At 34.9% G+C, this 24654-nt stretch overlaps 1 protein-coding gene across 4 annotated transcripts in view; it reads left to right on the forward strand.

Moving 5' to 3' along the window:
* FAR2 (fatty acyl-CoA reductase 2) overlaps nucleotides 1-24654 on the forward strand; it is a 126577-nt gene that overhangs the window by 97706 nt on the left and 4217 nt on the right. For all 4 annotated transcript variants that reach the window (XM_007502846.3, XM_007502843.3, XM_007502844.3 and 1 more), the window contains 7 exons: nucleotides 260-437; nucleotides 2031-2075; nucleotides 5644-5762; nucleotides 8605-8672; nucleotides 16012-16183; nucleotides 22734-22863; nucleotides 23822-23949. In XM_007502846.3, the coding sequence (XP_007502908.1) occupies nucleotides 260-437; nucleotides 2031-2075; nucleotides 5644-5762; nucleotides 8605-8672; nucleotides 16012-16183; nucleotides 22734-22863; nucleotides 23822-23949 (840 nt within the window). The remainder of the gene's footprint in view (nucleotides 1-259; nucleotides 438-2030; nucleotides 2076-5643; nucleotides 5763-8604; nucleotides 8673-16011; nucleotides 16184-22733; nucleotides 22864-23821; nucleotides 23950-24654) is intronic.

Below are 24654 nucleotides of genomic sequence, written 5' to 3' on the forward strand. Positions count from 1 at the left end.
TTAGTTTTAAAAGATTATTACAAAAATGAATAATATGGAAATAGGTTTTAAGAACTAATACAGGTATTGAGTTATTATATATATATATATGAATTGCTTGTCAACTCATAAATCATGTAGCTATAGAAAAAAATTTTTTTAACTAAAAAAATCCCCACAAACCTTAAGAGCAATCCCTACTCTGCTGACTTCCTGCATTTTCTTGTTGACACATTTAATAGAAACCAATAGGATTCTTTTTCCTTTCTCTATCCTCCAGATGGTTAGATGATTCAATCATTGAAGAAATCACACCCAAGTTGATTGAAAATCGGCCCAACACTTATACATATACCAAGGCCTTGGGAGAGATGGTGGTATATCAAGAAAGTGGGAACTTAAACATTGCCATCATAAGACCATCCATCGTTGGAGCTAGCTGGCAAGAGCCTTTTCCAGTAAGCCCACCCACTTCCTCAGCAACCTAGTTTTGCTTCCTGACTCATTTTACTTTGACAGCCTTCTTTCCTCTTAGGGTTCCATCTCAGGGAACTAAAGGAGATGCTCTTATGATATGAACAGTGGTCCATTTCAAACAGAAACTCAGGAGATATATTTAAGAAATCTTATCTGAGGATCTCTTAGGAAGGACATTACCCTAGTTAACAAGAAAGCTACAAGAATCCAGGTTTCTACCTGCCTTGGTTCTCTCTCTATTCTTCCCACTACCCATGTCTGTCTCAAACCCAGTATGAATTACATAGGACCATTGCCGATGAGAATAAGGTGCCCAGCTGAAGTAGTCCTGGGTGACTCAGGTATTTAGCTAGAACTAGACCAGTCTCAAGAATGTTGTAAGTTTAATAATCCATTTTTAACTTTTAGCTTCCTGCCATTATCATAGTGTGGGAAATTTCAATTTAGAAGCAGAAATGTGGTATATTTACTTCTCTTGAGTTTCAGAAGAAAGTTTCCATGACCTGTGGCAGTGATCTTTGCTTTGAGATATTGAAAAATATACCTTAAAAATATGTGCATTAAAAACTTACTGGAGTCTTCTATTCATCTAAAGACTAAGAGCAATGGAATGGTATAATACGGCATTTAAGCTTATGTGAATTTAATGATATGGACTAGAAGAAAAGAAAAATTGTGCCCTGCCATTACCTTCAATGAGTGTAGGCCCTAAAATGAATAGGAGAGACATACATTTGCTGCTACTTGAGTTGGTCTCAGTTCTTGCACAACTCCTATAGTGCAGGCATTTTGTAGGAACAAGTATAAGTCTAGATTTTTCAACTTACAAACCCTACAGTTTGGTTTTCCATCTAGCTTTTTCTGATAAAAGTAACAAGTGGTAAAGTCTCAATTGGTTAACTAAACTTCCCCTGATGTGTTTCTCTTTGACCTTCTTGTGTTCTCTCTTGCTTTATAACAAGAAAAAGAAACCCTTATGTGATGGGGTATTATTCTATAGTATAATCGTACTTATATGTGAAGGTCCTCTGAGAATATCCCCCCCCCATCCTAAATTTTCCTGCCAACTTAGTATTTACCTGTTTTTGTTTTTTCTTTTGAATAGAAGTCCTAGTTTAGCCCTTTCTTTTGGTGAATAAGTTAGCTGAGTGTAAATAAAATTCATACTCGATTGTTTCCATAATCATCCTAGAGCCATTAGATCTATTGATACGGAGTACCCTCTTTTAAAGCTACCCTACCCCCTTTCTAGCTACAGCTACTTAAAAATAACATACTGCATTTTATGAGCAACTTAATGGATTATCAAGGGTAGTTTTGATGAAAAAAGCTTTTAGAACCAAACTCCCATAAAATGCCACTGTACATATAAGACAAATTTTGTCTACTGCCCCAGGTACCTATAATTAAAACAACATCATTTGAGATTCTATTCTATTGAAATTTTAAACTCTCTGGCTTGGTAGGAACTGGGCAAAGCTAGTTTATGCTTTGAGATTGTTTACATTTTCAGAAAAAGAAAAACCTCACAGATCATGCATGCTTTGTGTAAAATGCAGAACTTTCTTTTTCAGGGTTGGGTGGATAACTTAAATGGACCAAGTGGACTCATTATTGCGGTATGTATATACATGAAAAAATAATTTGTTTCTCTAGGATTTAAGCAAGTGATAGTACATGTGTTTGTATATATACATATATATATATATACAGGGTATATTTAGTAAATATTTATATAAAGAGGTATATATACTATATGTACAATACTATGAATAGTATAGCATATGCTATGTACACATAATTTGTATATTATACCACATATAATATAAACACTAAATATAATATACAAAAACATATGCTATGAAAGCAGAAACTATGTATAAATATATATGTAAATATGTATATACATATATAGATTTCAATAACATTGGTTGAAACACATCACCCTTATTTTGCTCATGGGAAATAGGGGCTGTGATATGTTTTAGATAGGAGTCTGGTTAAGAAAATTTCTGACAATGTATATCCATTTTTTACCTTGAAATGTTCTTTATTTTAAAAGCATATTCTGTAAGAGCATTATTTGTGTGGCTAACAAAACAGGACTAAAAATTAAGAGACCTGGATTCTAATGTAACTCCTAGTAATTATCCCAAAGACTCAGCAATTACTCTAACATGCAATGATTTTATTATAATTTGACTTAGCACCCAGGATTATGTCATAAGGGGAAAAAGTTACCACAAACAGACGTAGTAACCCATTAAGTGGTGTTTCCCCAGATTTATATCTTAATACTTTTGCATTCATTTCTGGTTTTGAGCTTTCAAGGGATTTCTTTTCTCCCAAAAGGATGCAGACCTACCAGGATACTGTGTGTCCTATTATTTCACATTTCTATTTTTTCCACTTTGTTTGAAAACAATTTATTTTATGGAGAGGCAAAACTGGACATTGGCTCTGTTTGGTCAGAGTTTTTCTTAAAGTCTAATTATAAACACTTGAAATTCAACAACTTTTCACTAAATAAATTCGTCTGGGTACAAAGTTCCAAATACTTGGGGGCAAAAGGAGAAATAGAGAAAATGTAATTCCAGGACCTCCCAGGCTCCCTCCTGGACAAATCAATGGACAGTTATATAACCAGGGTTCTGAGACTGAATATTTTCATTCCCCATAGCCCCATTTCTAGGAGCACTTTCAATATCTGTCTTTTTGGCCCCAATTCATTTCAGTTTAAATTCAGTTCAAGTTTGTGTCAGTTTCCTCATATGTAAAAAGGGTTGCAGGAGGAAATGGCAAACTACTCCACTAGTATCTTTGCCAAGAAAACCTCAAATAGGGTCTTCAATAGTCAGACTATTGAAAAAAAAAGTTAATTAAAGACAAGGCAGTTTTGGGAGGAAGGAAATTAGCAGTTAGGAAGATCAGTAAAAACTTATCATAGAAACTTGAGCTGCAAATTGAAGGAAGAAAAGAATTCTGAAGCAGAGGCGAGGACATGTATCCTAGGCATATGGGATGGTCAGTGCAAAAGCACAAACATAGGAGGAGTATCATGTGTGGGGAATGGAGAGAAAGCCAGTTTGGCTGGATCACAGAATGTGAGAAGAATGAAGCTGAAAAAATGTTTGGAGTCAGGTTATGAAGGGCCTTAAAAGGTAAACATGTGAGTTTATATTTTTCCTCTAGTGACAAATGAGAGTTAATTAAGTGTGAAAATAACATGGTCAGAGCTTTACTTAAGAAAAATCAGTTTGGCAGCAGCTTGTATAATGTATCAAAATGGTGAGACATGAAACAGAGACATGAGGCGTTAAAAGGACTGAACAAAGGTAGTAGCTGAATATATATATATATGTACACACACACATATAATTTTATATATGTAAATATAACACAGGCCAGAGGGCAGGTATGTAATGAAGGTGGAAATAGCAAGATAACATATCAAGATATTAACATAACATCAAAGTTACAAACCTTGGGGAGTGGAAGAATTGTAGTACCCTTGATAGAAATAACAGATTGGAAAGAGGGAAAATTTGGGGTGAAAGATAACAAGTTGAGTTTTGGTTTTATGTCAAATTTCAGATATCCTTAGGATACATTAATATGACAATAAGAATTGTGGGAAGCTCAGAAGGAAAGAGACCATTGTAGCCTAAAAGCTATTAGCTTCATGGACAAAGTGAGCCTTGAAATGGAATAAAGACGGATAGAATTTAGAAAAGTTTAGCGATAGGGGAAGAGGACATTCCAGGTAGAGAAAATTACATGAATGTTGGAGTATTTAGAAGAAAGTTCATATTAGAGGATAGTAGAAGACAAGGTCTGGTAAGGACTAAATTAGAGACCTTGAAATCTCTAGAGATTGTAATTCTGTAGCACCTTAAAATTTGTGAAGCGTTTTACACATGTTATTTCATTTCAATCTTACAAAGACAGAGTGAAATCAAAACTACAAGTTTGTTTTTTTTCAAACTCTGATTTTATTGGCATATGAAATTCCAAGTGAGAATATGTCCTCTATCAATGCAGCTCTGCAAATTATAGTTTTAGGGGGCTAACCTAATATAATAATCAGATAAATTACTTGCCCAGGGTACTAGGCATGTATTAGGATTAATTAAGCCATAGGGTTAATGAGGAACATTTCGAGTAATTGGGATCTTAACAGCTAAGGACAGGATAAGGAATAGTGGAGTAAGGTTTCTTTAAGTCCAGACAGAATCTTGGGAAGGATGCCTGTTGGAATTTTGGGTAGTCTGAGTCAGTTGGGGTTTTCCAACTGCCAACGGACTCCTAGAGGTTTTTTCCTTAGAAGGAGGCTAGTTAAGAAGAATGTTGTTCTCTTCCCTGGAACACTGAAAAAAGCAAGTGGCAGGTAAAGGAGGAGAACAGGTTATAGTTTCTGGAATAAGTCTGTGGGGAAAATCAACAGCAAAGAGGAGAGAGACTGTTTTTCCTTTGTGTGGATGCTGAGAGGGCCAAGCCATTTTGAGCCCTGCTTAGGCCTAAAGCCTAGGTAGGCCTGGAAGGGCCGGCAGTGGGCAGAGAGAGTGAATAGCCGAACCGATTTAAATCTGAAAGAGATCTAAGGAGACAGTTAACTTATTTATATAACTGAGAGGATTAGCATAGCTTACTTAGTATAGACCCTGTGATAGTTTTAAGGAGGGTTTTAAAGAAGCTCTAGTTTCTCCAGCAAGAAGCCAACCTTTGCAGACTAGTGGTGGGGGAAAAAGCTTAGAACCCTTTAAGACTAGGGAATCAATCCTAATCCTCAACCTTCATTACCTTTCCCTACTTTTCCTCAAACCTTTCCCAAAATTTATTAAATAGAGGGTTTTTTTACATCTGTCTCCAGCAGTTATTCTTGTGTAGGCCCAAAACAGTTACACAGAGCTTCAGTAGCCACAAACTATTAGGCACCTGCCTGATCTACAACTAATAAGTATCAATGGCAGCATTTGAACCCAGGTTCAAATCTCAGCAATCTTTCAACCATTCTACACTGGATGAGGAGTTTAGACGTAATCTGATGAGCAAAGGGATGCTTTTATAGTCAGTCCCCAGGAGGGCCAAAAAATATTCGTGAGACTTTAAAAATTGAATTTATAGATATTTGAGTTATATCATTTACTGAAAACTCTGATTGTAATCATATTCTTGCTCATTATGCAGACTGGGAAAGGGTTTCTCCGAGCCATAAAGGCCACTCCAAGAGCTGTGGCAGATGTAGTCCCAGTGGATCTAGTCATTAACCTCACCCTGGCAGTAGGGTGGCACACTGCGGTTCACAGGTATGGATGTGTTTATGGTAATATTGGTGACAAGTAAGATTAATGTGTTGAGTATATATGAAAATAAAGATTTTTCTAATGGAAGATCTCAATTAAGCAGTGTTTATTAACCCTTTCTTAATATTAAAGGACTGAGTATAATACCATATAAAGGACAAGGGTACCTTATTAAATGTTTTATTCATTAAATATTTAAGCTTTGTAGCAAATCCTGCAGTTACTGCTTGTTACTCTTTTACTTCTGTCATGTACAAAGTAAATAGAGAGATTTATTTAGTGACATAAGAGTTTCAGTAGATAAGCCCATAAAAATTAGTTATGGATAAAACCCCTCATGTTTATATAATGCTTTGTGTATTTTTTATGAAGTGATTTTTTTCTCACCATAACTCCATAAGGTTGACAATATTGTTCGCACTTTTATTAATTATTTATTGATATTTGCTAGAAATTAATTAATATTATAATTATTTTTATTTATATACATTTATAATTATTTGGTTTCATTGCTTAATTTAATTAATATTAATCAAGTTTTAAAGATGAAAAAACTAAGCCTCAAAGAGAGGTTAAGAGATTTGTATAAGCCCACACAATTTTTAAGCACAGATATAAATGCAAAAAAGCAAACCATATGACTCTAAATCTAATGCATTTGCTACATTACTACGATTTCTCACAGGATCTTTCAGGGAAGTCAAGGGCACTTCAAAACTTATTACCAGAACAATGTTAAAAGTTCTTATTAGCTTGTGTGTGGAACTTTGTTATTAGGGTTTATTTGTCTATTTGACCCTAGGAGTCAATCAATCAACCAACCATAAGACCCAACTATATGCCAGGTATTGTGCTAAGCTCTGGGTAAACAGAAAGAGCAAAAAACAGTCCCTACCTTTAACAAGCTCTCAATCTAACGGGAGGAGACAAGATGAAAACAAGTATATACAAAACATGCTATATATGGGATAAATAGGAAACAATTAACAGAAGGAAGGTACTGGAATTAAAATGGGTTGAGGAAGCTTGAGAAGGTGGGATTTTAGTTGGGATTTTAAAAAATCAGAGAGGTCAGTTGTCAGAGTGGAGGAAGAAGGGTGTTCTAGGAATAGGGGACAGCTTTGCCTGGAGCAGAGAAGTAGATCATCTTGTTGATGAAACATCCAGGTGGCCAATGTCACTGGATTAAAGAGTATATTAGAAGACTGGAAAGGAAGGAGGAAACTAGTTTATGAAGAACTTTGAATGCCAAATAGAACATTTTATATTTGCTCCAGAAGGCAATAGAAATCAGGGGTTTGGGGAGTGACATGATCAGATCTATGCTTTATGGAAATAACTTCAGGACTTCTTTGCATATGATATGATAATGTATTTGGAGAACTATGGGGAATCAACTAAAAAACTAGTTCAAATAATTGATAGCTTTAGAAAAATTGAAGGATCAAAAATGAACCCAAATAAATCATCAGCATATCCACAGATTGGTAACAAGTTTCCACAGCAAGAGATAGAAAGAGAAATTCCATTTAAAATAACTGTAGACAATATGAAATACTTGGGAGTATATCTGCAACACAAACTGAAAAAATATACAAATATAATTACAAAAAAAATTTACACACATTTCCAAAATAACTTGAAAAAGATTAATTACTCATCAGTAGTTCAAGCCAATAACAAAAATGAAAATTTTATTTGATTTACTTATTCAATGTCATACCAATCAAACTACCAAAAAAGGAAATTATAGACCTTGAAAAAATGATCAAATTCATCTATATTGGAAAGAACAAAAGATCAAGAATATCAAGGGAATTAATGAGAAAAAATGTGAAAGAAGGTGGCCTAGCCATATCAGATCTCAAATATATTTCAAAGTAGTAATCACCAACAATCTGGTACTGGTAATTGTGTGGTGGATCAGTGGAAGAGATTGAGTACACAACACTGTTCAAGAAATGCAAAGATCCTAGCTTTCAGCACAAGAACTCAATCTTTTGACTTAGTAATAACAGTACTAGGTCTGTATCTCAAAGAGATTTTTTAAAAAAAGGAAAAGAACCTATATGCACAAAAATATAGTAGCAGCTCATTACGTGTTGCCTGCAATTTCCAATTCTTCTGCCATATCTCTCAATTGGAGAATGGCTAAACAAGCTATGGTATTTCAGAAAATAAGTGAAAGAGAGGAGGGGATGAGTGAGGGAACAATCTTTTGGAGAAAACAGGATGGAATAGGATTACTTGAACAAACAGAAGACTTAGGCTGGTTGAGGAGTAAGGTTCATGTGAGACAGGAATAAAGAGAAGAAAGTGGCAGAAAACACATGTGATAGAATATGAAGAAAATGGAAAAGGATAAAGTTCATGGCAAATAGCTCCAATTTTTCATTTCTAGGAGATAATTTCATAATAATTAGTAGAATGTCATTTACTATGTGAAAAATCAAATATTTATTTTTTTCCTAATCCAACATATCTTAATTACATTAAGAAAAAAACACCGCCTAATTGTTTGCTCTGCAAATATGTCCAAGAGTTACTTGTAGGCTATAAACGTTTTCATCTCCATGGTATATCTTGTATCCCCATAAACCTCACATGAGCAGTCATCATATGTTTGACCCCTAAACTGTCCCACCTCAGCTTAATTTTGCTAATCCACTTAGCAAAATAAATCCTAAAGTATAAGCAAAAAATGAGAATGTTCCAGGCTTTTATAGGAAACTCTAAGGTACTCAAAATCATTACTTATTATTAAGCAACAGTTGCTTTCCTGAGACATAATTTTATTTTCTTCACCATAATGCTATACTTATCCAACTTTCCTCTTATTTTCCAGACCAAAATCTATTTTAATCTACCATTGCACAAGCGGAAGTCTCAATCCTTGCTCGTGGATAGACCTGGGTAAGTTTTCTACAATAGCATATAAATCACCTGGGACAAACAATTTCAATATGCTTTCATTTTATCTGAGTAGTCATGTTAGTCTAGTCACTAGACTAACTTAAATCTCTTGACCTTGACCCAATGAAACTGGATTGATTTAGTTTTCCCTCTCTTCTCAATCAGTTGAATTCTACATTTTGTATCATTTCATGTTTTTCATTATTCTCTTTTCTTTTGTTTTTAATTCTGTAGTCTGTAAGAATGGATATTACTACTAGGAAATGTACAAAATGTATAGCATTTAAATAGCACAATTTAATGACTTTTAGAGTTGATATTGCAAGATTAGCACTCAGGAGTGATTGTGGCTGGATAAAAGGTTATCATTAAGTTATCTATACGGACATGTTAATCAGACTCTTGGGAGTTTAAGAGGTCAGTGAGAGAAGATAATCAAGGATAGACTCTTTGGGGTAAGACAGTTAGACGGCATGATATTAATGATGATCCATTCAAGGAGACTAAGAAAGAGTAGTCAGACAGGGAATAGTGTCACAAAATCTCAGAAAAATAAAAGTATACAATAGTTAGGACAATAGTACCAAATGTTGTAGAGGTCAAGAAGCATAAAAATTTAGAAAAGATCATATTTGACAACGAAGAGAGATCACTGATAACTTCAGAGAGAGGAATTTGAGTTCAATAATAAGCCTAGAAACCAGATTGCAAAAGACTGAAAGATAAGAAGAAAGGAAATGGAGACAAAAATAAAGGTTTTTTTCCCCCCTAGGGCTTTAGCTATAAAAGAAAGATATAGAGTGATACCTTTAAGGCATGGTAGAGTCAAGTAAAGGGTTTTTTTTTTTTAAAGAATAAGGGCTTATTTTTTAAGAACTAAGGATTTATTGGCCACATGAAGAGACACTGAATATCAGAGAGAGAGAGAGAAAGCAATTATGGGGACAAGATTCTGGAGAAAAATAAGGGATGGGAGCAAATAACATGCAAGACTGGCCTTGGTGGGTAAAAAGGCTACCTATTCATTTTTTTTGTTCAGTCATTATCCAGTGAATGGTTTGCCATTTCCTTCTCCAGTGAGTCCCCATTTTATATATGAAGAGCTGAGACAAATAGTGATTTGTCCAGGGGCACAGCAAGTAAGTGTCTAAGACTGCATTTGAACTCGGGTCTTTCTAACTTCAGGTCCAGTTCTCTATCCATTGCATTACCTTACTAGGTACCAGCCTATGAGGAAAGAATAAGGGATGATGTCAAGGGATTTTGAGATATAGCTAATGCATTAAACTAAATTAAGTAAATAAGAGGAAATTCATGGCAAATGGTCCTTTTTCATAGTAAAGGATAGAGTGATGTCTTTTAATGAGAGGGTAGAGAAAGGGGTAGTCTGAGAGGTTTGAAGAGAAAAGATTTGGAACATTTACTGTGAGGAATATGATAGAGAATTAGAGAGAAGTAATGTGGACCATGAGGCCTAGTAGAGTCTACTTCCTCAATGGTTTGGTTGATTCCTAGACTACAGAACTACAAAGTGAAAGGGTTAAATCTTTGACCCATTTCCCTTCTGATTGATTTGTGGGGAATCTCCAAGTATTTCTTACTTTTGGACTTTCTATGATTTTTTAACATTTAAGATATTTCAGTTTAATAAAATTAAACTCATGCCTAGTAATAGACAAACATTTTGGGAACTTTTAAAGATATATATGCAATGTTGAAACCTGAATGACTCCTAGGAGCTTTACTCATTTTATTTTTTAACTTCATATTTTTATTCTGAACACACATACAAAACAAGCATTTCACATATATAACAAAACACAAAAATATGTGAAACCAGGAACTTCCATTTCATACCACTTGCTTTAAAAAATGTAACAAATTCTCAAATTATTTTTTAACTGTCCTAATTATTTTATTTAATTCTTTTCTCTTTTATGCATTTTTTTGTAAATGGGAAAATTGCCCTTTTTTTGATATCACAATGGCTCCTTTTCCCCTCCAAACTTTTTTAACAAATGAATAAAAAAAGCCACACCCCTTGTAACAAGTATAGTTGGGCAAAACATACCCACACCATCACCTTGTGAAAAAAAAGTTTGTCTTTTACCTCTTTATCAGGAAATAAATATGATGGTCCTCTGGTTGGTCACTGATCAGAATTTGTGTGTGTGTGTGTATAACTATATTCAACAATTGGTTTTATGGGTGTATGTAATAGAGGACAGTAATATATGATCAAGGGTTGTGTACCTATCCACAATACATACATACACACATCAGTAATCACTATTTGAATATAACATATATATATATATATACATATATACACACAGGCATTTATATATTCATTTGAACTTGCAGCCATTGTTTGAAGGTCCTCTTTGCAACTCTCCACAGGCCACTGATATGAAAGAAACCTCAAATTCTACAGAAATGTCAAAGATTCAATCCAGAGCTTTCAGATTTATATATAAATTTGTGTATATATCTATATAAAATATATATAGGCAACTATTGACAAATATGTTTATTTTCCCATCCATACATTCAAATAATTCCAATCTGTCATTCAAATAATCATCTGATCTCAACTGGAGAGCATTCTTTTTTTTTCTTTTTAAACCCTTACCTTTCATCTTGGAGTCATTACTGTGTATTGGCTCCAAGGCAGAAGAGTGGTAAGGGCTAGGCAATAGGGGTCAAGTGACTTGCCCAGGGTCACACAGCTGGGAAGTGTCTGAGGCCAGGCCAGATTTGAACCTGGCTCTCAATCCACTGAGCTACCCAGCTGCCCCCTTGGAGAACATTCTTAATAAGAGTGTTAGTAAGGAAAAAGTAGAGTTTCACAAATGACATTCTATAATGGGTCACATCTTTATCATTTCAAAATTGACTGAAAGACATAGAAAATATAAGATCCTATTATGCTTTTGAGAATTATCAGCATTTGATCAAACCTATTTGAGTATTGAGTGTGTTTTCCACCTTCTTTGGTTTAGTTCAGATAACAGTGAGGTTCATGAGATTCCAGCTTCCCTTCCCTACTGCCTTCATGCTTATATAGACATCTCTTGATGTATTTGAAATCTGAGTTAAGAGAAATAGTAATTGCCTCACTCTATTTCCTCATTCTTTCCTGATTTGTTTCTTCTCTCTTTTTCTTTCTCCTATTAAAACAATATAAACTAGAGAAAAATTATTCCCAGGTCTTAAGTTCACCTTTCCTTGTTCTGTATTTGACTTTGCTGTTCTTCACAAACAGCACTCTATCTCCCAAATAAGCATTTTCACTGGCTATTCCCAATGCTCTCCCCCTCCTCATCGACTTTACCAGATTCCTTCAAGTCCCAATCAAAATCTCATCAACAAGCTTTCCAGGCCTTCTCTAATGAGACTATCCCATTTTATCTTCTATGTCTTATCTATATACAATTGTTTGCATGGTTTTTCCTTCAATAGCTTTGTGAATTCTTTGAGTGCCTTTTTTTAACCTATAACATAATATTACATAAACATAATAAGTAGATTCTTAATAAATGCTTATTGCTAACTGACTAACCACTAACCTAATATTCTGCCATTGAGGATTTAGATAAAATTGGGGGAAAACTCAAAACCTATTAAGTAAAATAAAGCTAGGAGTTGTTTTTTAAAATCAATAAAAGACAAACCATTAGCTCATTTAATTTAAAAGGGAAGAAAACCAAATAGTTAAAATGAAAGATGAAAAAGGAGAATTTACAACAGAAAATGGATAGAGCATTTAGTAAGCAATTACTATGCACTAGGCATTGTGCTAATTTCTGAAAATGCAGACAATTACTACACTCAAGCTTATATTCTAATGAGGGGAGACTCATAAAAGGTGAGATGAAAAATGCAAAGGGAGGTGTATGTGGATGGGTTCTACAGTGTGGGCAAGATGGTTCGCAAGGACGTAGAGAAATTCACTGAATAAGTTGAATTAGGAATGAAGTGATACTGAATGGCTAACCTTTTAGAGAGTGAGTGTCCAAAATGCAACCCTCACACCACAAGTGAACTCCCTTGCCTTACCCCAGACAGGGAAGGGAGAAAGTGCTCCCATTGAGCTGCTGAATAGAGGGACAGGTTTTGTGAGAAATTTCCTTAGGCCTATGTGGAGAGGGGGAAGGGAGCAGCCCCCTCTGACACACATGCCATAGGTTTGCCAACCTAGGAGGAGATGGAATCACCAATCAGGAAGAGTGGAGACTCAGAGTAGAAATGAAAAGAAAACAAAGAAAATTGTTACAAACTATTTTATCAATTATATGTCAACAAAACTATAATGAAACTGAATTAATATTTTTTAAAACAAAATATATGGATGAACAGAGTAGACATGATATGAAGATATAAATTAGGCAGTATAGTTAAATACATTTAGAACTGGCTGAATGACTAGACTAAAAGGGCTTGTCACACTAGCAGATCTGCCTAGCCGTAACTTCTCTCCTATATTATGGTCTCATATCTCCAATTGCCTATTGAAATCTTAAAGTTCAGTACAAGAACACCTCTATCCTCCTAGTAACCCAGGATCCAGCCTTGATCACTTTCTCACCATTCCATCAACTATCAAGTTCTGTTCATTGTCCCTTTCTCTACTCTGATACTGCCATCTGGTACAAGTTTCATCACTGCACACCTAAACTATTTCAATAGAATGCTGGTTGGTCTCTCTCCACTCTAGCTCATTCCCGACTCAGCTATCAAAATGATCTTCCTGTAGTATACTTGGTTTTTAAAGCCCTTTATAAACTGTCCCCTTCCTATCTTTGGTGTCTTTTTACACCTTACTGCCCCTTTCACTTATTTTGTGATCCAGTGACACTGTCCACTTTGCTGTTCCTTGATTCTAATGAATTTTCACTCTTTCCTGTTCATTCTTCTACTGGCTTCCTTCAAGTCTCAACTAAAATCATAATTTCTAAAAGAAGCCTTTCCCAATCACATACTGCCTTCTTTCTGAGATTATCTTCTTTTACCTTGCATATATCTTGTGTGTACATACATTTTCGCATGTTATCTTCCCCAAGAGCACCTCTAAAGAAGCTATTTCCCCTTCCCCACCCCTCTTTTTGTTGCCCCACTCCTTAACACAATGCATGACCTATAGTGGGTGCTTAAATATGCTTGCTGGATTGATTTGATTTAGGTTGGTCAATTTGGAAAGTTTCCAGTACTGTCTCAGAGATTTTGTGCTTGGCCCTGCACTAACTTTTTTTTTTTTAATCAGTGAAACATATGAATTGCTTGTCAAATTTGCAAATGATACAGCATATGCAAATTTCCTAGACATTGGGACTACTTAGACTTTGAGTAAGGATCCAGAAATACCTTAATATAGAATATCAGTCCAAATTTTATGACTGGGGAAAAATAGATAGAAGGGGAAGAGATTCAGACCCCTTTGGTGTTGTAAATGCCTAATAAGTCTGGAAACACCCTCTCAGAGATATTGATAATCTGTCTATAACTTTAAGAGTTGCCTGTTACCCTGAAAGTTTAAATGAACTTTTACCTATGGTAGCCCAGCCAGCATATGCCAAAAATAGGCCTTGAATAGTTTTTTGACTAAGGCTAGCTCATTGCTTCAGAATGAAATTTAGTAAAGAAAAATGTCTTATATTAAGCTAAAAAAACCAACTTCACAAGTATAAAAGAGTTCATCTAGAAAAGATCTAAGGATTAATAGGTTATAAAGTTGATATGAGTCAGCAATATATGTTAGCCAGAAAATCTAAAACAGGTTGCATTAAGAAAGGCAAAGTGACCAGCACTAGGGATGTGAAAGTTCTACACTGTGATCAGGCCTGGTATGTCCATTTCTGTTTGCCAAACCTGTATCCAAAGAAGGGCAATTAGAATAAGTGGATGTTTACGATTATGTCACATGAAGAAAAGTTGATGTTTATATTTTGAAGAAGAGAAGACTTAGTGGAACATGATATCTGTCTTTCATGTACTTGAAGGAGTGCCACCAGATTAGATATTTCTCATCAGCCCAAGAGGAAAGAACTAGGAACGATGGGTAAAAGTTGCAGAAAAGCAAATTTTGCTTTGGTGTCAGTATCTAGTAATTTGAGCCATCTATTTATAATTTATAAATTCATACATATGCATATCAATGTATAAATATATTACTAAATACAGCATAACATTTTCTTTTAATTTAGTAATTGTATCCAATATCAGCTTAACAAACATCTAATAATGCCTTCTATGTGAAAGGCAATAAATTAAATGATGGAAAATGAAAAGTAAATATTAAACATTAAGCTTAAAGAGCTCACATTCTAATGGAGAATACAAGGTGTATGGAGATAAGCCAAATACAAGAATATGAGAAAGAAGAGACCACTAATAACTGAGTAAATCAGCAATGGTCTCAAGGAGGTGGCAACAATGAGGGGAGAATACATTCCAGGCATTGGAGACAGTCTATGCTCATGAATGGAGTTGGGAGATGAAATGTCAAGTTTGGTAACTAATAATAAGCCCGTTTGTGAAACAGAATATTGAGGAAGATAGATTGGAGTCTATAAATATGAGTAAAACTTATTATTTCTACATATTGTTACATGTGATCTTCTCCATTAGATTGTGAACTTTTTGCCCTTCTTTGTATCCCAGGTGTAGTAAAATGCTTGAATTCTTAATAATTATTGCCTAACTTAATTTTTTCAGTCATTTGGTCCTCTGATAACTCTAATACGGATTTGTGAAAGTGTTATGAGAGACTCTTACATTGTTCAGATCAACACAATTTGAGCAGAATTGTCAATTCTTTATAGTCTAAGGATCCGTTGTATTCCTAGAGTCTTAATGACAGTAACTTCAGTTAGAGTCTCTCATAACACTTTTTAATAAATCTGTTTTAAGAGTTAAAATTCATCAGAGAGGACTACTTCCTTAACATTTATACAGAATACTCATATATTTCTTTTTGCTGGTTGCTACTTGACTTTGTGCTTAGAGGCAGTGTCAAGTTTATCTGGGAATAAAGAATGTTTTTTCTTTAAAGTCAATATCCAAAGTCAACTTCTCTATGTAGCCAATGATGAGAATAACCCAATTTTCTGTCTTTATTTAAAAAAAAAAGGTAGATAGAGTTGGGAATAGCATGTTTAGAGTATTAATTTTTGTCATGAACAAGGAAAAATTTCTTATTTTCTGAAAGAAGGGGCTCATCATTAAAAAGTACAATAAATACTGTTACTTCCCTTCACTTATATAATACTTCATATATTCCAATAAATTTGGTGTTATATTATCATAACTGAACTTACTGATTGTATTCTCTCTTTTCCAGGATTTCAAGTCTTAGCCACTTTTGAAAAAGCTCCTCTTGAGAAAGCATTTAGGAGGCCAAAGGCTGACTTTACAACCAACAGCTTTTCAACTTACCTTTGGAACACAATTAGTCACATGGCTCCAGCAGTGATATATGACTTCTACCTTCGCCTCACAGGAAGAAAACCCAGGTGAGAAGACAAACTACTCTGAAAAAGTGTCATTGAGTGGTAGAATCCTGGGCAAACTAAATTCATGCTGAATGAGTTTGGAATACATTGAAGGTATAAGCACCCTTCAGATACGAATAAAAAAATAAGAGAATATAATTAATGGAAAGAACACTGGATTTGGAGCCAGTAGACTTGGGTTTGACTATTGGCCAAGTCATTTTGAAATGACTTAAGCAAGTGATTCCAACTTTTCCACCTTCAGTATTCTCATCTATAAGAAGATTGTGCCCTATGCCCTTCTTTTGGCTTATAGACTCTGAAGATCAAGAGTTTTACTTTGAAGTGTATGAAATTGGCTAGAAAAGTACAAAATATAGTTCTGTTATTATAATCATCAGCTTTATGCTACTTTATGCTTAAATAATGTTATTTTTTTCTGGCCCTTTTGTGAGCACTATGATGTCTGGTGTTCGTTGTTTGATTAATAGAATTTAAAACCTAAGGAAGGAGAATTTTATCGCTACTTAATGTTCTTTGGCAATGTGAAAATAATGCCAATCTGCTCCCATCCAGGAAGTTGTGAGGAAAAAAGGAATAGTAAAGCTATGAATTCAAGGAGATTGGTATTTACCAGATTTGGGTTATTGTTTGAGGTTCTTATTGAAAGAGGAAAGAGAAAGAATTGAAGAAGCAATATTTTGTTGTGCAAGTCTATAATTTGTATAAGGATCCAGAAAAAATACCCAAGGAGAAAAATGAAGGACAGAAAAGACAGTAAAGTGGATAAGAAAAACAATGACAATTTTAAAGGATTGTACTTATAAAAAATTTATATACCATATTTTTGTAATTTTGGGTTACCATGTATATATATAAAACTTGGCACATAATTGAATCCATGGAATAGTAAGATTGTGAGAAGTGTCTCATTCATTCTCCTCCTTTCTACCTTAGTTACACAAAGTTCATACCCTAGATGTTAGCTTCACCCACATATATTTCACTGCCATATTCATGAATTCCAAGATTACTTTATCTGATCAAAATCTTTTAACTCTTAATAAATAAATTTGTAGGCATAGTTTCTCTTAATGTTTCCTTCTTTCTTACAACCTCAACCCGTTCTTCATCTACACCATGACCTCTATCTAATTCCTCGAGTTCTCCGAGTCCTCCTCAGTTCTTTCTGAACTGATCAAGATCCCTGAACTAGCTATACTTTCCTCCTTATTATCTCAACCTCATTGTGAATTAGTCCATTTCTACACTATTCTCTACACTACACTCTAGTCCTTTGATCCCTTGCACTATCACCAATCACACTGTACCAAATGGGTTTATTTCCACCATCCAATAACTTCATCGCTATTAATGTGCTACTAAAAGACAGAAAATCATGAAACTATGCCTAAAATTTTATTACACAGTTTAAACTGAGCCTTGCATCAAGACTATCCCTTTTATAATCTCTAATCAATTTATTCTCCCAATCACCACAAAGGCCTTTTTATCCATCCTCAAACTTCCCATAGTAACTATTTATCTGAGGTCCTTGGGTCATACTTTACCAAAAAAATGAGAACATTTACCAAGAGCTTATTTTTCTTCTTTCCTCCTCTCACTTGACTTGCACATGAAGAGATGGTTCTTCCCTTTGTCAAAACAAATTCCTCTATACTATCTTCTTCTCCAGCATACTGACCCCTCTAAAATCCTCACTTTCTTACTAATGAGATAGGAAGCCAGACTGCAGAGAATTAATAAATAAGTCAAGAGGAGAAGAGACTGATCATAGATCTTTCTCAAGATGTTTAACCAAGAAAGGGAAAGGAAATATAGGCATTATCCAGCTTCCTTATTCAACTGACAGTGCACACAACTGCTGAATCTAATAGTTGTTTTCCTTTGTAAACTTTTACACTGATAAACCTCCCTTCTTGTACACATTGGTTCCTCTTTTGCCTTGTTTGACTGCTTTTCAATCTTCTTTGCTGAATCTTCATCTAGATCACTCCTATCAACCTTGGGTGTCACCTAAATATTTGTCCTGAGACCTCTTCTCGTTATATAATTTCTTGTGTGGTGATTTCTCTAGCTCTTATGAGTTAGATTAGCATATGGATTTTCCCTAATTTCTCCACTGAATTGTAGTCTCACATTTACAGCTGCTGTTTGGTTATCTCAAACTGGATAAGTCCTAAAGATATCAAAACACTAAATTGATCTAATCTTTTCCTCCTTATCCTTCTCTCTTAACTTCCACCATTTTTCTAAACACTCAGGCTTAAATATCACCATTACTTATAACATTCCTTACTGACATTCATCCCACATATCCAATCTTCTGCCGAGTCTTGTCAATTAACATAGCTACCATCCTAATTCATTATTTACCTTTTAATTTATATTTACTTAAATTATTTCAGTAACCTCCTGGTTAGTCTGTCACACTCCATCCATCCTCCACTCAATTGCTTAAGTGATCTTCCTAAAATGCAGATCTAACCATTTCACTTCCCTATTCAATAAACTCCCATGGCTCCCTATTACTTCCAGGATCAAATATAAAATCCTATGTCTGGCTTTCATAATCTAACCCTTTTCTTCCTTTCAAGTTTGACATGTTTTTCCCTTCCAAGCAATTTGCAATCTAGATACACTAGTTTACTTCCTCTAACACAATAGTACATTTCCCATCTCCCTTTCTTTTCACTGGCTATTCTTCATTTTTGGAATGCTTTTCCTATTGGCCTCTGCCTCCTGGCTTCCTTCTAAATCTAGATCAAAGTCTATCTTCTGCAGAAAGACTCTCCTGGTGATCTCCTCATCCCTAGTCAGTCAGTAAACATTCATTCAGTGCTTACTATGTGCCAGGTACTGTGCTAAGCACTGAGGACACAAAAACAGGCAAAAGACAGTTCCTGTTATTAAGTAGCTCACAAACAAATATAACAAGCTACTATATACAAAATAAATGGTTGTGGGCCTTCACACTCAAAAGAGGACTGAAAGGATATATGAGTGATATCTTTTGACTTGCAGATAAATTAGATTTAAGTGAGAGTTGCACAAAGACTCTCTTCCAGGGTCAGCAAAGCCCAGTGGAAAAACAAAAGTCAAGATGACCTTGCCTTCTTTGATGTCTAACCAATCTAAGTGATCCACAGTACATGCTTCTGCTGACTTCATGACCAGTAGGTCAAATTGTTCTCATTCACTCCTTATGCTGGGGTAAGTCTTCATATGCCTGGGGCAGACACCCTACCTAACTCACCAATGAGTGAGTTATCCTCAATTTGGTTTAGCTTACCTGCCAAGACAGTTTAACAGGGTGTGGTCACTGTGCATGTGACAGTTTCTTGGAGCTATGAGAACTGGTCAGCGAAAAGAGAACAATTTGACCCGCCAAAGGAAAGCAGTCCTGAAAAGGATTTGGCAAGTCCTCACCCCAAACACCAAAAGGAAATAGTTAAATGGGAGAAAACATTAGAATCAAGAGAAGCTGGGAAAAGTTACCTAAGAAAGATAGATTTCAGTTGGAACTTGAAGGAAATCAGGGATATCTGTAAATAAATAAGAGGAGGGAAAGCATTCCAGGAATGGAATGAAAAATAGAGAAAAGAAAAATATCTTCTTTATGGAATAACAAGGAGACCCAGTGCCACTGTGGTACATGTTGGAGAATGAGGTGTAAGAAGACTGGGAAAGGGGAGGAACTAGGTTATGAAAGGTTTTGAATGCTCAACAGACCATTTTGTATTTGATCCTGGAGAGCTACTGGATTTATTGAGTAAGGCATGACATGGTCAGATCTGTGCTTTAGGAAAATAACTTTTATAGCTGAATGGAAGTAGAAAGAGAATTGAGGCAGGCTACCAGCAAAATAACAGTCTAAGTGTGAAGTGATAAGAGCTGTATGTACTAGAGCAGTGATAATATCAAAGGAGGGGAAAAAGTATATTTAAGAGATGTTACATTTCTCTGATAAAGGTTTCCATTACTAAATTTATAGAAAACTATATCAAATTAATAAGAATGAAAAACCATTCCCTAATTGACAAATGGTCAAAGGATATGAATAAGCACTTTTCAAATGAAGAAATCAAAGCTATCAATAATTATATGAAAAATATTCAAAAACTCTTGACTAGAGAAATTTGCAAAGGTGAAACTGATGTCTTGGCAGGAATATTGGTGGGGGGGGGGTGACAGAGAGGAATCGAAAACAACTAGGTTATGAACCTGAAAGACTGGGAGAATGGTGTTGACATAAATATTAACAGATGTGAGGGGCTAAGGTTTTGTGGGAAAGATGAGTTCAGTTTTGGACATGTTGAGTTTACAATGACTCCACGACATCCAGTTCAAGATGTCTGAAAGACAACTGGAAATACAAGACTGAGGATCAGCATGGAAATTAAGGGATGATAGACAGATTTGAGAATTATTAGCATAAAGATTGTAATTAAATCCATAGGAGTTGATGATATCAATAAGTGAATAGAGATAAAATAGCCAGAACAGAGTCTCTGTGAGACTCTTATATTAAATGGATATAACTTAGATGAGGATTTAACAAAATAAACTGAGGCGTGGTTTGATAGATGGGAAGAGAACTGATAGAGTAGTGTCCTTAAAACCTAGAAAGAAGACAAATTTCAAAGAGAGTGCTCAATAGTGTCAAAGGCTACAAGAAGTAAAGAAGAATGAGGATTGAGAAGAAATCATTAGATTTGACAATCAAGAGATCATTGATAACTTCAGAGGAACAGTTTCAGAGAAATTATAAGATTATAAACAAGATTGTAAGGGGTTAAGAATAATAAGAGGAGAGAAATGAAGGTAGCCATTGTAGATGAAGACTGTTTCAAGGAGTTTTGCCAAAAAGGCAGAAGAAATAAATAAGAATAATTAGCAGGACTAGAAGGATCAAATGAGAAGTTTTTGAGCAGAGATGTAGATGTATTTGTAAGCAGGAAGAATTTAGCCAGAAGCCTGGGAGAGATTGAAGATAAATCGTGAGAGTGAGGATGACAGAGAGGGACAATCTGTCAGAGGAGATGGGAAGAAGTGGAAGGACTTGTGAAGAGTTGGGTCTTAGTAAAGACTCACACTTCCTTGTGTGAGACAGAGACAGAGGAGATAATGGCAGAAGACATCTGAATGTTAAGAGGTTAGGTATGGGGTAGAAGAGACTCCTCAAGCAAATGGTCTCTTTTTCTATAAAATATGAAAATTTATCAGCTGGGAAGGTGAGCCATGGGAGTTTTTTGGTTTGTTTTTTAAACCCTTACCTTCTGTCTCGGAGTCATTACTGTGTATTGGCTCCAAGGCAGAAGAGTGGTAAGGGCTAGGCAATGGGAGTCAAGTGACTTGTCCAGGGTCACACAGCTGGGAAGTGAGCCATGGGAGTTTTGAGGAAGGATGAAAAGGTTTGATGGGAACCACTTTGGAGAGAGGGATAGAGAGCTGATAAAGGAGTTGTAGGACATAGTAGTAGCAGTGAGATCATAGATGAGGCTGTATAACATAAATTTCTAATGGACCCAGTCAGAACAGATATGTGATTTTCTCTTCCTATGTTCAGCACTATTTGTATTGAAGTAAAGTGGTAGATGTTAAGACTCACCAATTCAATGCCAAAATTTGACAGGGCAGTGATATGATAAGGGAACCAAAGACTCAGAAAAGTATTTAGAGTTGAAGTAGTTCAAGGAGTCAAGATAGGGAAAAGAGACTGGTTAGAACAAAGGAAAGGTTTGGAAGAGAACTGAAAAGTTGAGGAATTGGAATTTACAGTGTAAATTGCTAGCACTTTCCCTCTTGGATTAACTTCCATGTATACTATTTGTATTTTTGTCCACACAATTTTTTTTATGTCATCTCTCCCATTAGCATTTGAGCTTCTTGAGGAGAGCTGTCTTTTTGGGTTTCTTTATATTCCTAGTGCTTTGACTCCTGGTAAATGTATAGAAAAAATTTACATTTTAAGGTGATATTATCAAAGTTGGCTTACTTGGGCTTCATAAATACTAAATGAAGTTTTGGCTCTTATAATATGGGTAATTATGATCATAGTGCTCTATATAGCCCATAGACCTGATCATTTTTTTAATGTATAATATCATGCAATGTTATAAACAGATGAGATTGTTTCTGGGCTGGATAGAGAATTCTGTTTTTTTTCCCCCACTACATCTAAAGCATGTATTATGTATGTGTATGTGTTTATGTATATTAATAAAGGTAAAAGGGTAAATTTTGAGGCTTTTTAAAAATTTTGGTGATGGGCCTGCTGAAGACCTGAATAGTGGAAATGAGTAAAGAATAAAAAAGAAATGGCGGTCTAAGAAAACTGAAGCATTTAAAGATTCTTTTCAGTTCCTTCACCTAACGGAATATATGAAGAAATAAGAGTTAAAAGTTCTCACTTAAAACTCTATATATTCTTGAGAATAATTCAAAATAATTTTAGTGTGTACTTAAAGATAACTTTTCACAGTGTGGGTTGTCCAGTAGATATATTTTGTAGAAAAATTGAGAGACTTCTGTTTAATCTCTACTTCAGAATGGCAAAACTCATGAATCGCATGTTGAAAACCATTTCCATGTTGGAGTATTTCATTAATCACAGTTGGGAATGGAGTACATATAATACAGAAATGTTAATGTCTCAGCTGAGTAATGAAGACCAGAAAGTAAGTATTATGTTCAACCTTATTAATTTGGATAATTTTATTAATTATTAATTGAGAATTTATGGTGATTTAGAGTATGCTGGTTAGTGTAGAAAAATTTTGCAAAGCAAGTAAATTAACAGCACAAACAAAATTATAGGTAATCAGCTTAACCTACTTAAGCAACCAAGAACATTGCTGGAAAGTCACATACTGACTGGGACCACTCCTCTGACCCTTTACATAATATTGTAAGAAACACGAGATGGCCAACTACAATTTCAAAGGACTCATGTTGAACCATGCTATCCATTTCCAGAAAGAAAGCTATTGGACTCAAGAGTGCAAACTGAAACTTTCTTTTTTATTTTTATTTTTCTTTCCTTCATCCTTCCCTCTCTTCTTCTTCCCTTCTTCCTTCTCTCTAAGGTCTCTTATTTTCCTCTTTATCAGTCCCACTGGTATTACCATAGTCCAAGCCCTCAACAATTCCATGTGACAGCCCTTCAAATTCTTTAAAATGTCTAGAATTTAGAGTTGGAAGCCTTCTAGTCCAATTAACAGCAAAAGTGAATCCCATTCTAACATGCTTTACAAGTAGTCATCCAGCCTCTCCCCTAACACCTCAAAAAAAAAAAAATCACTACCTTCTAAAGTAGTCAATTCTTTTTTTTATAGCTCTAATTTCATTTAATGTATAAACTTTCCCTAATATACACTCCCTTGGTTTCTATCCTCTCCTTTCATTCTTAATAAATATTTAAATAATTCTTTAATGTAACCAGTTAGAGCAAGACATTTGCTCATCTCTTTCTACATTACAGGTTTCCACCATTACCATTAGTCTTTCCCCAAGCAAAAACAAACTTAAATCTCCACTCTCCAAAACTTGGTTATGTATAAAAGTTTTTCAATTTTATATTATTCATTACTGCTCAACTATTCAGTCTTTGCCGTAAAACCAGTTATTTCCTTTCAGTTATTCAACTTTGATGTGCGCCACTTGAATTGGCTGGAGTACACTGAAAACTATTGCATTGGAGTTAAGAAATACCTACTGAAGGAGGATATGGCTGGGATTCCTGCAGCAAAGAAACATTTAAGAATGTAAGTATCAACAGTCAATTAATAATTATTGAGTACTACCAACTGTATAACCACAAGGAAGTTATAAGTGAAGCAGGGAGGCAATAAAAAAAATTGTTAAACAGAAGAGTATTTGACAAATTCAAAACAAGAGGATTAGTCAATAATTTTTAAAGACTTCAAAACCTATTTCTTGAAAGAGATAACTGTGAAAAAGAAAACTGTGGGTTGATATTAGACAAGATTTGGATGTTGGGGAGGCCATTCCAATCAAATCTGAGTGTTTATGTATCTGTGGCTAGGGATTTGAAAGATGTTCCTCATGGAGTTTTAAATATGCAAAACTTGTTTATGGTATTTGTTTATTAGCCTGATTGGAGCAAGGAGTAAAAATTGGAGAACAATGGAAAATATAGTAGAGGTTGAGCTCAGACTGCCTTGAATTGCTAGGCTTAATTTGGATTTTATTTTAAAGTTTTTGAGAAGATAAAATATTAACATGATAAAAATGTTCTTATGAATAATCATCTGCCTTGATAACATAGGAAAGAGAGAAGAGAAGAATAGATAGAGAGAGAAGCTATTAGTTATTGAGGAAGAGGTAATAAGAACCTGAACCCAAGTGGTAGTAGAATTTGAAAGATATACTCTCATATACAAAGAAAAATTTTGTAGTCTTCCTCATAAATTACTAGAAGTAGGAAGCAAGAAATATAGGAAGGAGTC

The sequence above is a fragment of the Monodelphis domestica genome, chromosome 5 (assembly GCF_027887165.1).
Source record: "Monodelphis domestica isolate mMonDom1 chromosome 5, mMonDom1.pri, whole genome shotgun sequence".
NCBI classification, from domain to species: domain Eukaryota; kingdom Metazoa; phylum Chordata; class Mammalia; order Didelphimorphia; family Didelphidae; genus Monodelphis; species Monodelphis domestica.